General features: G+C 38.5%; 1 protein-coding gene across 4 annotated transcripts in view; it reads right to left on the bottom strand.

Annotated features, from left to right (window-relative positions):
- GPR180 (G protein-coupled receptor 180) overlaps positions 1 to 13,036 on the bottom strand; it is a 39,353-nt gene extending 26,317 nt beyond the window's left edge. For 2 of the 4 annotated variants that reach the window (XR_004346693.1, XM_032611449.1), the window contains exons 1-3: positions 12,818 to 13,036; positions 10,233 to 10,391; positions 3,692 to 3,892 (exon numbers count right to left, since the gene is read on the bottom strand). Coding sequence is in view for 3 of the 4 variants with exons in the window: in XM_032611449.1 (XP_032467340.1) it covers positions 3,692 to 3,892; positions 10,233 to 10,391; positions 12,818 to 12,962 (505 nt within the window). In the remaining variant the exon portion in view is untranslated. The remainder of the gene's footprint in view (positions 1 to 3,691; positions 3,893 to 10,232; positions 10,392 to 12,817) is intronic. The other 2 variants (XM_032611451.1, XM_032611450.1) reach the window with 2 other exon arrangements.
- Between the last annotated feature and the right edge of the window lie 2,828 nt (positions 13,037 to 15,864).

Here is a 15,864-nt window from a genome sequence, read left to right as displayed (position 1 = left end):
TATAAGGGAATGAGCAGATTTTAAGGCAAACTTAACTGGAAGCACTGGCAAAATTCAGTAGGAAGAAAACTTCCAGGACAGCTTTAAAAAAATTCAGTTCCGGCTAAATGATGGGAGATGGGAGAAAACAGATTAAGAAAAGGAGAGAGTCAATGGGTCATGGGGCAGCCCCTGGAACACTCTCGCCTACCTGTGCTGCTTGCTGTCTCAGAACCCCAATGTCCATCCCACCCTCAAGGGTCTCAAGATAAATCCTGATTAGTCTAAACCAATTAGAGAAATTCCAATATTCCCCTTTCCCAAAGAGGTAAACCTAACCCTTTACTTCGACATGTTGGTTTACCCTTATCACCTTTCTGATACCTTCACTTACATTTCTCTTATGATGTTAGACAACAAGGTCACGTGTCGAGTTCTGGCCAATGAAATAAGGGAGCTTCTGGGAAAGGTTTCCTTGCTCTTAAAAAAGAGACATTGAATTTTGCAACTGCCTAGATGTACGGCCCAGACTGCTGCAGTTAACTTTGAATATGAGGGAGCTGACAGTCAGAGGATAGCAGGGTAGGATAGTGTTAAATAAACTACCCTGAAGAAGCCTCAGAAATTATTGTTATGTAAGAGAATTAATTTCCTTATTGTCTATACCACTTGCATTAGAGTTTTCTGTTACTTTAAGTTACAGAGCCAAAGGTTAAGATCCAACCCATTATCTTTCAGGACAACGGAGGAGAAAAGGGAACAAGAGAAAATAATAAACATATCTGGAATCTTCAGAACAGTGAGATGGCAGGTGTGACAGAGCCTGTAATACCATTCCAATGAAAACCAGTCTACTTCAGACAATAATGCTTTAATTCTCAGGATTCTGAGTACTTCTTTTGGTCTCTACCAATCACAAATACAGTTAACAAGGATTCTAATTTTTTAGGAGGTAGCTTTATTTTATTCTACCTTGAAGCATGATATTCCTATGTAGTATTCTGTCCAGTAGCATCAAACTTGCCTTAGTCTACATTCAAAAAAACCCACCAAAACAAAAAAACCTAAGTCTGTAAAATACAGGACTAACTAAAGTCTCGTAGATATAAAATACATAGTTGGTTTGAAAGAAAACAAACTGTAAGATTTAACCAGAGTAGCATGTAACATTAATTGTAGCTTTCTGCACCAGGTTATTCTAATTCAAACCTCTAAGATACATGCTTTAGCAGTCAATTCTCAGTAAAAAGCATAGCAAATCAATTTTCTCTACTTAGGGCAGAAAATTAGTCAAATGAGGAAAAGTTTCTAAAATGAACTAACTGGGAATTATTCCCTGGAAACAAATTCTATACCTGAGGCTACAGAATAGGAAGAATCCCTCTTAAGGCTCTACGTTGAAACCAACACATTACCAAAACAATGTGGAATATGGACTTTTAGCTAAGTGGCTCTGCACATTAGAATCAACTTCAGAGCTTTGACCAACTAAAGGGCCTGGCTTCCACTCCAAAACCAACTCTATCTCTCAGTCTCTGGGGGTGGACATCTGTATTTTTCCCAAAGCTCTCCATATGCATACACAGTGACAGGTTGAGAACCACCGATTTAGACTTCAATGTAGAATTAATCATATTTTAAGGCATTTAAATAATAAAATGATGTGATCCTTGGAAATTATGCCAGACATCTAGCAATGAATACTTTTGAGTACTTATGGCACTTTTTAATAATCAATCCCTACAGATTAGCCTTGCACAGAATCCCATGCTTAATGAAAATCCATGTTATAGTGAAATTTTTTCCCTCATTTAAATACTCTTGGTGACATGACCAAAGTAACTCTCCCCCTTCTAGTATAAGAAAGACAGATTTTAGACATACTATAAGTATCAAATCAAAATCAGTCACAGGAGAAGACAGGTCAAAAGGAGTCAGGACTAAGAACTGAGTCTGAATGGTTAGCGGGAGCCCTAAAGAAAAAGCTAGCCATAATTCAGGGTGTTGAAAAAAACACTAGAAGATATGGGCAAGGTTCAGGATGAGCCAGGGTAAGGATGACTGACATTCAGTAGTCCAAGCACCACACAGGGCACACATGTCATTGCTTTATGGCCTATGGTCAAAGTTCAGATATCAAACTGGGAATGAGGAAAGAGTCCAGAAATGAGAGCCTAGATAAGGAGGCAAGAAAAAGAGTATCAGGATCCAGCAAGTCTCATGGATCCATACAATAAATAAAACAACCTGGAGCCTCCACCCTCCTGCCTGAAGGCAGGAGGGGGAAGCGCTACCAGATGTGGACTCCACTAGAGGCAGTAGGGTTTGCATGTACAGTGACTACAGAAGAGCATTACTTCCTGCTGAAGCCTGACCAGTCCTAGAGATAAGTGTCATATGAAATAATAAAGCCTTATGATTAAAAGAAACCTTAAAAGCAAGTTAATCCAACCACCCATCCAATGCTATCACTAGACCTGGGTTTCATCAATGCCTTTCCAAACTATGTAAAATAAATGTCAATATTTCTTACTAAGATAAAAGAAATGGTAGGACAAAATTAACTTTCAGTAATGATCTACATTGATCCAAAATAGTATCAAGTGAAATTTAACCTTTACATTCATTTGCACTCAAAAACAATTATGTCATTTCCTTCACAGTAAAGACTTTTAGAATGAATTATTTTTAAATGTTTAGGACCCTATTCTGTCACTATGTAAGTATTTTCTCAAACTAAAGGATATTTTTTAAAAAGTTTCTTTCTTCATACATTAAGTTACTTGTGACTTATTGTTTATAACACAAGCTCCTTGAGTTGCTTTTCTAGCTGTGGCAATTTACACTTTGAGCTTAACAACTGGTTTAGTCTAATGTGGCCTCAACTCCTGGCCTACCTCCACCCACTCACCTTGATGGCAAATGTAATGCAATGGGATTGAACTTTTCTCTAAGCAGACTGACTCTTCCAAGTGGGTAATGAACTCATGAAGAGGTAAACACCTAACCCTTTTCTTTGACAGATGGCCTAGAGATTTTAGTTTTCATTCTGACATGTTAATTTACAAATCCATAATATTTTATAGCATGTCCACCATTAATCACAAGAAGTCATTCATTTCTGTTTGGGCTAGGAATTCACTTCAGTAGGGCAGAACATAAAATTTTGTCAACCTAAAATTTTGATGAAATATTTTATGGGAGTAGATTTAATTTTGGAAAGTTTTATCAATTTTGATCATTTCAAAAATGGTTGCAATCTCCAATAAAGGCAACCCCTAAATATGTTCAAACAACCTAGTAAAGGACAGCTATAAAGTAGTGGAGCTTCTATCTCACTTAATCATTGGGTTACTAATTTAGACTGCTCAGTTTCTTAACATTTTTCTGTTTATAAAAATAAAGCTAGCTTATCATAAAAACAAAAAGATTTAGAATGTAGAAACTGAAAATTATCCATAATTCTACCACCCAAAATATGGAAACAATCTGTTACTATTCTTGTACTTCTGTTTATTCTCCGCATTTTTTAACACACTTGAAACCATACAATACAAAATTTCCAGTTCTGCTTTAAAACTTAATAGTACAGCTGTTACAATTCTATAAGATTTATTTAACCATTTGTCTACTGTTGGACACAAGTTGTTTTTAATTTTCAGTATTCTAAAAACACAACATGAAGATACTTGTTTTAAATACATATTCTTACCAGATTCTCCAGCACTGAAATGATCAAATGGATTCCCTTCAGCATCCGGGTTTAGTAACATCATTTCAAATGGGATATCTTCCCCCTGAGAATTCTCATTGTCCTCTTTGCACGTATACTTGTCTGCATAGAACACGTGCCACATTTGTGGATATGGAATCTGAGACACTGTCAGATTATGTTCAGTCTGATTCATGGCTACTTTAAAGAGAAAAAAAATAGCACTTTCAAAGCAAAATTCTCAAATGTATTCATTGTTTTAGTCACACAATCAATTTGAAATGAGAATTCTTTTGTTTAGTTCTTATTGTCTCAGTAGTCCAAGCCCTGATGTAGTATTGGAATAAGTTCTGTAAGTCATAAAGCAGGTAAAAATAATGTATTTTAACCAACCAAAGGAATCACTATAAAAGTTCTATGAGATACCACAAATGACTAGAATAGTTTCACTGAAACTCTGAATTTCAATTTTAAGTATTTTCAAAGTTTTCAAGTGAGTTAGCAATACTAAAAATTTTTTTGTTGTGGTGGTAAAATGTACACAATAAAAAGTTACCATTTTAACCATTTTTAAGTGTACAGTTCTGTATTAAGTATATGCACAGTGCTGTGTAGCCATCACAGTAACATTTCCGAAAATTACTTGAGTTAAATTTAAAATGGAGCATTCAACTTTGGAAATTATTATATCTAAAAACCATGACTGACAAACACCTTCAAAAGATTTCCCAAAATCTCTTCCTGATTGGTTAGTCTTTAAAAAGGTACTAAAAGTCGAAAAATAGAAGTTACAGGAATATGAGTTGTTATACTGGGTCACATCTATATAGTGTGTTGGGCTGGGGTGGGAACTCATGAATGTTGGCCTCACACAGACCTGTGCTTGCATCCTGGCTCCAATACTTACCTTCTATATGACTTTGGGCAAGTTACATAAGCAATGACACTCACTTTCTTCATCTGTAAAATGAAGGTAATACAGCAAAGAGCTGATGCAAGGACTAAGTTATATGAGTCACTTAACATGGTATCTGTCATATAGTAGTTGCTTAATAAAGGTTAACTGTCCTTTTCCTTTCTTTAAAATATGGTGATTATACCAATAAGTGGTTCTCAATCGAGGGTAATGCTACTCCTCTGCAGGGCATTTGAAAATGTGTAGGGACAGTTCTGTTGTCACAGCAATTGTTCTCAACTTCAAGATACTTGAAGCGGGGCTGTGCTAAACCTCATACAATCCAAGCTTACGTGACAAAGACCCGTTCTGCCCAAAATGCCAGTAGCACCCCCTTTGAGAAACACTAAATGATGTCTAAGATCCCTTCTCGATCTAAAACTATGATTCTGACCTAAGAGAAACTCACTACTACCCTGAATGTTGTATGAAAGTGGCGTCTCAAACACTATGTGTAATAAAGACAATGGAAGAGTTAGAGAAGCAAGTCTTACGAATCATATTCATTACTTAACCTCTCTAAATTTCTTTCTTCAGTAGTAAACTTAAGATACTTGCCCTATCTGACTCACAAATGAGAGGAGCAAATGAGACAGTATATGAAAGTCCTGTGTGGAGAGTCTGATTCTCTATAAAGTAGAGTATTCTTAAAATATATGATTATGTTGGGTGCAATTCCCAAGTCTAGATTGCCCCCACTGCATGCCAGTCAGTCTTGATCTTTTCCTCAACTGAAAAAATGAAAGTTTTTAATAAATAAAATACATTTCTTGAGATAACTGTGGAAATTTGTATATGGAAGAGATTTTAGAGGTTACTATGAAATTATTCATTTTCTTAGATGCAGTAATGGTATTGTTATGGTAATGGTAATGGTTATGGAGAAGAATGTCCTTACTCTTATAAGATGTATGCTGAAATACGGTGAACTGCTCAAGGCACCCACAGCTTACTTTCATTTCAGTTAAAAACAAAAATCACACACATACAAACATAAAGCAAATGTAACAAAATATTGATAAAATTATTAAATCTAAGCCAAGGATATACAGATATTGGTTGTACTATGCTTTCAACTTGTATGTATAATTGAAAATTTTCCTAATAAAAGGCTGGAGAAATATTATTTATACGTTGTCTTTATAAATGAGATACAGATTTATCTTGTCAGAATTCAAATTTTGAGGACTTAAACTTTACATTTGGGAATTTCATTAATAGTAGTTAAACTGGACAAGATGATTTTAAGAATACCACAACATCGTTTTTTTGGATAGCTTAACTTAGCTGACATTTATACTGTTTTTCTTACTGCACCGCTTCTAGAAAAAAGTAGCAAAGACTCTAGTTTCTCTAGTTTCTGTTAAATTGATGACCTTTAATAAGAATTCAATATATGATCAATAGCAGCTCAGAAATAAGGCTTTTGAAATGTGCAGCTCGAAATTCTGTAATCTGGACTTCATTATATAAAGGCTTTGCTGTGTTGAGGTTTTATCACTTGCACTTTTTCTCTTAGATAAAACAATATAAAAATTTAACCATTACATTTTCACCAATACACTTTTTGATGTTTCATTTTAAATTAGGTAGATCTACATCAGATAAAAACAGAAGTGTGCTTCATAAAGGGATATTGGCCTCAGTTTTTGTCTTGCTGCCTTTTTCAGTGCGCCTAGGAAATAAGCCTCTTGACAAAACTGCATGTTCATTGTTTTTGAAACAAAACGCTACAGCACAGCACGCTTATTGTATGCTGATGTAATGAGTACCTCAAATATTAACAAAACTTGAATTGCAGAGAATGGTGTTGAAAGGCTAATCGCCCAATAATATTATAGAGGAAATGAATACTGTTAACAAAATTACCCAGAATAATAAAATACTACACCTTTAAGCGATTTATACAATATACCAAATGTACAAGAGGAAATATATGCATATGATGTAAAAAAATAATACTGAAAATGTTTTATATACAAAGTTACATTTAATTCTTATAATTTGACAGCAAATTTTTTTGCATATAAACTCATCATTTTCTGTGCATTTAAATATCTTCTTTGTTTGCTTTAAAAACCTACAAAATAGTTTTTATCGTTTAAAAAAATCTGATGTTTTATGAATTACTGAAAGAGAAAAAAGCAAAAAGTAAGACTGAAAAATAATTTCTCAAACATTGATTTGGGAGAATGTATAATCACAAGCAACATTCAACACTGAGATTTTTCAAATCTACTAATCTTTTCATAGTTTACAGCAGCAATAAGGTTTTACATAGGAGTTAGGCATAGTTAATGGGCTCATCACCAAGTAGGTGGAAGGCTATTAATTCTTAAAAGTCTCATTAATGGTCAGGAAATGAGAATTATTTCTATAAGGAATTATTTTCAAATACGTGATACTACTACACTGTCATGAATTTAAGGATATGCTTTTTGTTTCAATGCATCAAAGCTTCTAAATAACAATATACTATAAATATGAAAATAATATATAAAAGTTGGAGAATACAGATTTTGTTAAGACTTGGCTTTTGTTAAGGGAAAAAGAACTGATTACATATGTAGAAAGTGATATATATGTCATTAGTACTCAATTTATTTCAGACCTCCAAATTTAACAAAAAATCTTCATTCCTCAAAAATTCCAGTTTTCTGAGATCTTCCGTTCCAACAATTCCAAAGAACACCCTTGCACTTAAGAGTAGGGAAGAGGAAGGGAAAACAGAAAAAGAAACGACAGCAAGAGGTTTTATAAATTATAGCTTTCTACATATCCAACTCCACCTAAAGAGTCATAATTAGAATCACAGCATTTTAGGACTTTTAGGAAGCTTAGAGAAAACTAGTCCAACTTCCTTGTTATACAGATAGGTGAAGTGCAGCTCAAAGATAACAAGATCTTATTACAAGTTACTAGCAGTGATTCTCAAGTTTAGCTGTCGTTGCAATGTAGCAAGTCTCTCTATATACGTAAGTTCTGTGACTGAAGGTATTTGACTGATAAAAAAAATTATGCTTTTGCAAGTGTATATAGTATATGGTATAATACTGATCATGTAATATAAGAAAACAAATCGACTCCTATAGCTCAAAGCTTTCAACTGTCTGATAAGTTACTATTTCATTTAACTTCACTTTATTTTATTTGGCTGCGCCGGGTCTTCGTTGCGGCACTTGGGATCTTCCTTGACACACGTGGGATCTTTAGTTGCTGTGTGCAGGCTTCGATCTAGGTGTGGCCTGTGGGTTTTCCTTCTCTAGTTGTGGTGCGCAGCCTCAAGAGCACGTGGGCTCTGTAGTTGAGGCACGCGAGCCTCTAGTTGAGGCGCTCGGGCTCGGTAGTTGTGGCGTGCGGGCTTAGTTGCCCCGCAGCATGTGGGATCTTAGTTCCCTGACCAGGGATCGAACCCACGTCCCCTGCATTGGAAGGTGGATTCTTTACCACTGGACCACCAGGGAAGTCCCTGATAAGTTTTTAATAGAGAAAGAAAAAGACTTTGAGGTGCGAAGTACAAAGCAAATGACCTACTAACCAAAAACCCCTCAATCACTAAGTTCCATGACAATTCATCCTACAAATACTTAGTCAATGCTTAACTGAGCACTAGTGTATCATAAATTCTCACTCATAGTACCATGTAACTAACATTCATAGTCCTTATCCAATAGCAGTTTCACATTTATTCACAGTGAACTTATTTATACCCTCAGCAGCCTTAAGGACTGTGAGAGTGTCAGTATTTTGGTTCCTTGATGTATCACTAGTGCCTAGCGTAGTACTGGAAGTGCTGTGAATGAATGAATGAATAGACCAAAAGAGCCTGCTGCTCTCACTGATTGATTTTATAACAAATAAATAAAATGTAAACTTGTAACTAAAATAAATGCTGTGGAGGAGAACAACAGGCTCTAAAAACTCAAGTGTTAACTTAGTGGATGGACGAGCCAAAGAGGGGAAGGAAGAAAAAGCGGAGGAAAAGCCTGTGCAAAGGCCCAGGGTGGCACTGAAAGAACACCTGCACTACAAATAAAATGAGGCCCAACGGGGCAGTGCTGTGAGATGAAGCTGGGGTCGGGGGTAAGCAACAGCCAGACTCGGACGGCTCTGCTGATCAGATTAAGGAGGGCCGCCTTTGTCCCAGAGCCGTAGGAACCCACTGAAGCACTGAAGGGCATGGTGAGGATGCCAATGTGACATGATCAAACCTGTCATTCAGAAAAATCACTCTGATTCCAGAGGGGGACCAGCATAGCTGCAGTGGCCAGGTAGGAGCTACTGCAATAGTACAGGCGAGAGATTACGGCAGCCTAGAATAACATGGTGGGGTTAGAGATGAAGAAAAGTAGATGAATTCAAGAGATACTGAGAGGTAACTTACGAAACAAGAAGGGGATAACTGGGAACAGAAGGCTAGAACATTTTATACATATGTGGAACACCTAGATGATTAAATTGGTGTAGAAAGGAAAAGAGAATTGATAATGAGCATTTGTATGAATTTCCCAGATACGTTCTAAAATTCAGAGTTGAGGTAAATAACTTTATGTAACTGTCTCTTTGATATCTGAATCCAGTCATTCAGGCTTCTTCAGCATACTGTCAATGTCATCTCACAAACCTAGACAAAAGATCCCCACAATGGGTGGCAATGACTGGGGACTTGTACTCTTATCCCTATTCAGGTTATGAGGGAACCAGACAGCTGCTAAGACTAAGAAGACTGGATGTTTAGAAATGGCAGTGCTTTACTGACTAGACTGAAAGAAGAGTCAGAGACTCATCATTATGCAGAACATGGTAGGGGAAATACAGGGGGGAAAGGGGAGAGGGATAATTCCTACTTTTTTCTCATGGATGTCTCATATTCCTAATTAACAACCAGTTAAGTTCCAAGGGGTAAAATGGGTAGCATGGCATATGCTCTTCATTTCTATATTAAAAAGATCTGCACTCACTCTGGATGGCAAACACCCTAATGCATGGGACAGCGTTGATGAGAATGGAACAGCTCAAGAATTCAGGCAACTAGAATAATAAAAGTAGAGCCTCTCCAGAGGCAAACCTAGAGGTTTACAAATGATGTGGGGCTGCTATATTCTAAAATGACACATTGTGTCACCATATGACTTGGTCCTGAGTCCCAATAACATGTTGCAAAACAGCATCACTTGGGCTAAATTATACAATTAACTGAGATAATGCAAGCTTAGTGTTTAGCTCAGTGCTACCAGATAATAAGCATTCAACAAATGTTATCATTCACTCCATACTGCCACTTGGTCAAAATGTATCTGCCATATTGGTATGAATCATGTGACCTGTGAGAAGTCTGAATGTAGGAACGTACACCTTTATACATTAACTGGATATTTTTTCAAATATTTTGAATAAGATGGGGAAAAGGCATTCTATCTTTTGATCAAGGAAAAGATTAGTTTCCTTAAACTTTAGCTTAAAATGTACTCAACAGAGTGTGATATGTGCTGTGCCACGAAACATCTAGATATGTAAATACTATACTCCCGACGTTAAGGAAGAAAAAAATATACATAACGATCAAAGAAAAAAGGATATACTCACATGTCAACTGAGCTTTGGATAATTTTTCGCTACAACTATAACCGTGACCGCTTTCCTGCAGCTTTAGCCATTCCTGGGCTTGGAACAGGTAGAGTTTAGCTTCCTTTCCAATGGCTACTGCTATGTCATTGATTCTGACACAGAGAAGAGCATGGTCACCTGGACATTAGAACAAAAATTATCAACTAGTTTGGTCTTATATGGAACTGAGACGGTAGGACAATTCAATACCTCTAGGTATCAAAATGGGAATTAAAAGAGCACAGTTTTTCTTAAATCTCATTTTAGCTAGGTAGGTCACATTAGAATGACCATCCCATTCAGATGCAAGTCAAGAGATTATTCACATTAATTATTCAAAACAATGTGTGGTGTTTCCTTATACTTCAGCTGATAACGCATGGTTTTTCACTGAATAAACAGCCACTTCTATATGTAGACATTCACTGTGATAGAATTTTGCCTCATTTTACAACCACTCTACATCTTTAACACTTGCTTATAAACTATCCATAGAAATTTCCTGCCAAAGTTTCTTTTGTTTTTTAAACATAATATGTATGTTAATATTTAATTATTTTTTAACATAAAAAACAAAAACATCTTATAGCAAGAAAGGTTAAATAAATGAGTTTTAGGGTAGACCTGATACAAAATTTGACATCTGTGACTTTTACAAAGGAATTTTCAGAACGATATACGTTGTAAGACAACTATAGAATGAGCCTTGTTGCTCACAGCAACTACATTTAAGGCCCAGGAGAGAAACAGCAAAAAGTAGTTGCCTCTAGGGAAAGGGACTCTGGGTGAGGAGAAGGGAAACAGAGCTGTTTGTTCATCTGAAGATCTTTTTATTCTCCTGTTTCTGTTGTTTTTACTATTATCACTTTGACTAAACATTTTAAATAAATTTAAAGTTATAGTATGTATCAAAAACTGTCTAAGTCTCTGATATAAACTAATTACGTTATAAATTATCAACAGCCTTAAAAGTGACTCTAAGGCCCTATTAACATCTTAAATCACATTCTGAATTAGAGTTCATATTTCAGTACTATGTGGTCTTAGTATTATTATTTTCCTGAATTCGAATTCACTGAAAATTGGTAATAGTAAAATACACACACACAAAAGATAGAAAGTGTGTATGTTAATATACTTGGAACACTCTATTCCTCAATCTTACCTGAGAAATCTGGATTTACTACATGTTTCTCCTCTATGTTTATCAGGTAATCACCATGAAATATCAGGGTTGTCTAAACCTGTCTGGGAGTCACGAGTAACAAGCCGCGTCACAGCTCCCATACATGCCAGATTTTCTGGAAGTGTCCAGACTGTACCATTTATTGTAGTGACATTACCATCACTGTCAATAGTCAAAGTATAGTTACAGCCAGTTGATTAAGTAACTGAAAATGTTACCTAAAAAAATAATAAAACCCTCGAGTTTCTTCTTCATTCACCCAAGGTCTACTCCACAATAGATTTTGTTAAATGGATTGCATCTCCTTTTCTGTTATTTTTAAAACTTCAGATTAAAAATAATAAAGTTTCCCTTCCCTTCACATCAACAATTCTGTAATTCAATACTTTCAATTTCTTTCCCAACCAATTAGCTTCCTGTTTTTATTATCTTCTTCTAAGAATCCTCTCTAGGACAGTATTGTGATCTTGCATCTTTTAATGCTAAAGACTCTATGAATCAAGGATCCTAACCTCATCAAAGCAAATAATTATTTGAGATATAGTAGTAGTCAAATTAAGTAGTATATACCAAGAAAAACATTCAAATTTTGAGAGTGCAAATAAATAAGGCAAAAATTAGAAGGAATGCAGATTCATTCATTGAAGAATTATGGATTTTTGAGGGAGACCAGAAGGGAAGAATCGAATGTAATCTCATTTCAGAAGGGCCACAGAGGATACAAATTATGAAGCTTCCAGGATACACTTGCACACATTTCTGTAAAGTTAATTCTAGCCCTCGTGGTCTACAGTAAAGCTACTCCTTTCGTAGGGAGGTAACCAAACTGTCCCAGCAATTGTGACAACTAGATTATCAGGTGCTTTTGGGGGAGGGGTCGGTGATTCCAAAACCTCTCTGCTGCAAGGAGGTTTTAGCAAACTGATCTTAAGACAAAAAGAACAAAACCCAGGAAATCTAAGTTCTGGGACTTCACGAATTACGGTGCCTTAGTGTATACAATCAGGCTGAGAACGGAGCGAGCAAAGGATGCTTCTTTAAGCGAAGGATCTCGAAACTGGCAGCAAGAGAGTCATCAGCACATTCGTTAGGACGGGGAGGATTGGGGAAACGGTCTTTTAGGTGCAGAATACAGCCACTAACCGGGGGAGGTACAAGGATCTGGGGAGCAGCAACACAGGGGCTGGCCATAAACGCATCCCACGATTCCGGGAAGCTGCGATGGGGGAGGCTGCCGGCCACGCGGTAAGCGCAGGTGAGCTGGGTGAAGTCCCCAGCCTTGCCGCCGCCGGCTCCCGGCTCCCCACGCGAGGCGGGGAGGGAGGAGCCGCGGGATGGGCCCACGAGCCTTCATCCCTCTCCCCGCCCCCACACCTACCGTGGAATTCGAAGTGCCCGATGCTCTGGCCCTGAGCGTCTCGGGCCGCGGCGCTGCTGAAGCTGCCTCGCAGCGTCTTACCCTGGCTGCCGGGTGGCCACCAGCAGCAAGTGAAGGCCACCGCCAGCAGCCGCAGCCCCCCCATCCCCGCCTCCTGCTCGGCACTCACACCCCTGCCCCTAACCGCCTGTGACCGCGGCCCCACGTCTACAGCTTGAGATGGGGAGGTGAGGGGAGAGGGACCGGCGTCGCGGGCCCGCCCCCGGGGGTCTAACAGCCAATGAGGGGGCCCCTCCACCACGAGCCAAGGATACTCACCAATCAGAGGCTGAAATGGGCGGGACTTCAGGTCTGCAAGTCCCATCACGCCCCGGCCTTTTGGCTAGTTCCCGCCTTTTTTATGGAGACTCAGGAGGATGTTGCTTCAGGTTACGGAAAAATTATTGCCCTCCTCTCCTCCGCGTGCGTGTTGCCATTGCGCATGCGCGGGCGCGCGGAACGGGCCTGAAAGGTTTGCAGGGATGTGTGGGATACGAAAAGGACTAAGAAACGCATAACAGCAACGTTTCTGGTGAGGCGAGGAATACTCCAGCAAAGAAAGCCCTACGTGCCCATGTAACGTACTGGACGTTTCCAATTTAATGTCTCAAAAGCACCTAACTGCCCCTGTCCATTTAACGCCTGGCCTTTCGGCACCTTCAACCGACTTTTACCTCCTAGGTTTCCTGTCTTCTTGAGCTATGCCATCATCCCACAGGCCAGACAGCTGAAAATTACAGCGACACCGCCCCCCCTTACCACCACCCCTCATACCTCTACATCCAATCAATTCAATGAAACAAGTTTATTAGTGCCTCTTCTGGACGGTTAGGTTAGGAAGTGCCAGCCACTATTCTATGCAGGCCACCATCTTACTATTATTTACTTGGCCTATGGCAACTAACCTGGCAACAGTCTATTTTCTCGAAGTGGTTACACACAGTCTATCTCTAGCCTAGTACCACAGAAAGCTTTGGGAAGCGCACACAGAAAGCTTTGGGAAGCGCAGTATGACTGTATCGCTTTCCTTCAAAGTCTCTCAGTTGCCTTAGGACATAACCCAAACTCTTCAGAATATGACTTTCAAGTCTCTCGAATTTGCATCTCTCAACAGTTGATGTCCATCCTTACTGAGCCACTGTCAGATTGCTAAACACACTCCAAGTTCTCCCTTCTGGGCCTATAGCACTTGCAGATTCCTCCTGCTGGAATACTTCACACATTCTACCATTCAGCCTCCACTTCATCTCCTTTTCCTACTTTACTTTCCCAAGGCACGGTAAGAAGCCTTTCTCAAACCCTCACATCTGTGTTAGATACCCCTGGTACCAGAATCCCTTACTGCCCTACCAGGGCAGTTACCACACTAGTTTGTAAATGTCTATTGATTTATCTGAATCCCTTACTATATGGTAAGCGCCAGCCGGTCAGTGACTATGTCTGTCTTGATGAGAGTAGAACCTCAAAAATCATTTCATGAATAAATGTATATAAATTATTTTCACTTGACAACAAGCTTTTATTACATATAATCAAGTTCTCACAACAGACCTCATCATTTAGAAAAAGAAATCTTGAGGGAACATTTCATATATACCCAGCGTTTTCTATATCTCTGGATGACCAGGAATAAACTGGAGATATTAATATGAGATTTTTATTTATTAAAATATTTATTGGGGCTTCCCTGGTGGCGCAGTGGTTGAGAATCCGCCTGCCAATGCAGCGGACGCGTGTTCGTGCCCCGGTCCAGGAGGATCCCACATACAGGAGAGGCTGCAACAGTAAGAGGCCCGCGTACCGCAAAAAAAAAAAAAAAAAAAAATTTATTAAAATATTTTATTTATTTTTAATTATAAAAGTAATTATGCAGCTTAGAAAAAAATTCAGTCAGAAAAGTACGGGGAAAAAAAAGTATGAAGTAAAAATTGAAGTCCTCATTTCCTTCTTTCCCTGCTCATACGGATACCCAAAGGTAACTCCTTGTTAATAGTTTAGGGTGGATCCTTTAAGATGTGCATTTACAAATTATGTGGTGTTTGCAAACCAAGGACAGGAATAAAATTGGTCCTGAAAAAAGTCTGAACATTGGCCTTGAATACTGTGAATATTTCTTCTTCACTTTCTTCTCTTCATAATCAACTTTGTTTTTCTCTCTCACTGAAGACAGGCTTCTTCTTTTTTTTTTTTTGTGGTACGCGGGCCTCTCACTGTCGTGGCCTCTCCCGCTGCGAAGCACAGGCTCCGGACGCGCAGGCTCAGTGGCCACGGCTCACGGGCCCAGCCGCTCCGCAGCATGTGGGATCTTCCCGGACCGGGGCACGAACCCGTGTCCCCTGCATCGGCAGGCGGACTCTCAACCACTGTGCCACCAGGGGAGCCCCCAAAACAGGCTTCTTGATTCGTTTCATTTGAATGAGTATAGCTACCAACAAGTTGCAAGTTTTTGTCGGTCCTCAGAGTTCAAGAAGAGCAACCGCACTATGCTAAAACCTCAGTCCAATTCCAAATCCCAGGAAGAGGATTCAGCTAGCCTATGGTGAGTCAGATGTACATCCTGTGGTCTGCCTGGGTGCGTCAACTTGGGGAGATGATAAAGGGTAGGGAAGTCTGGTCAGATAGAACAGTAAGTATTCACTACAATATATTTTGGTCCTCATTCCATGTTGGTACATTATTTTTAAAGGCTATATATCAGCCCATTGCATTGAAGAAGTGAGACAATACTAGTAGGCATTTAGATTGTATCCAGTTTTTCATTATAGCAATGAACATACTTATGTTTTTCTGCAATTATCTATATTATACATCATGAAATTTGGGGATCATAGAGTGGTGTGTACATTTGAACTTTTCATTATGTTACCACTTGGCACCCCAAAATGGTTGTAACAAATGATACATCCACATATACTGGGTATTCCCATTCTTCTTAGACTTCACCAGCACATTATGTGGAAAACAAAAACAAAAAACCAAGATATTTATCATCTGAATAAACAGTATTT

This window comes from Phocoena sinus, chromosome 18 (genome assembly GCF_008692025.1).
Source record: "Phocoena sinus isolate mPhoSin1 chromosome 18, mPhoSin1.pri, whole genome shotgun sequence".
NCBI lineage: Eukaryota > Metazoa > Chordata > Mammalia > Artiodactyla > Phocoenidae > Phocoena > Phocoena sinus.
The sequence above is the reverse complement of the archived record's forward strand: the minus strand, read 5'-3'. Positions and strand labels throughout refer to the sequence as shown.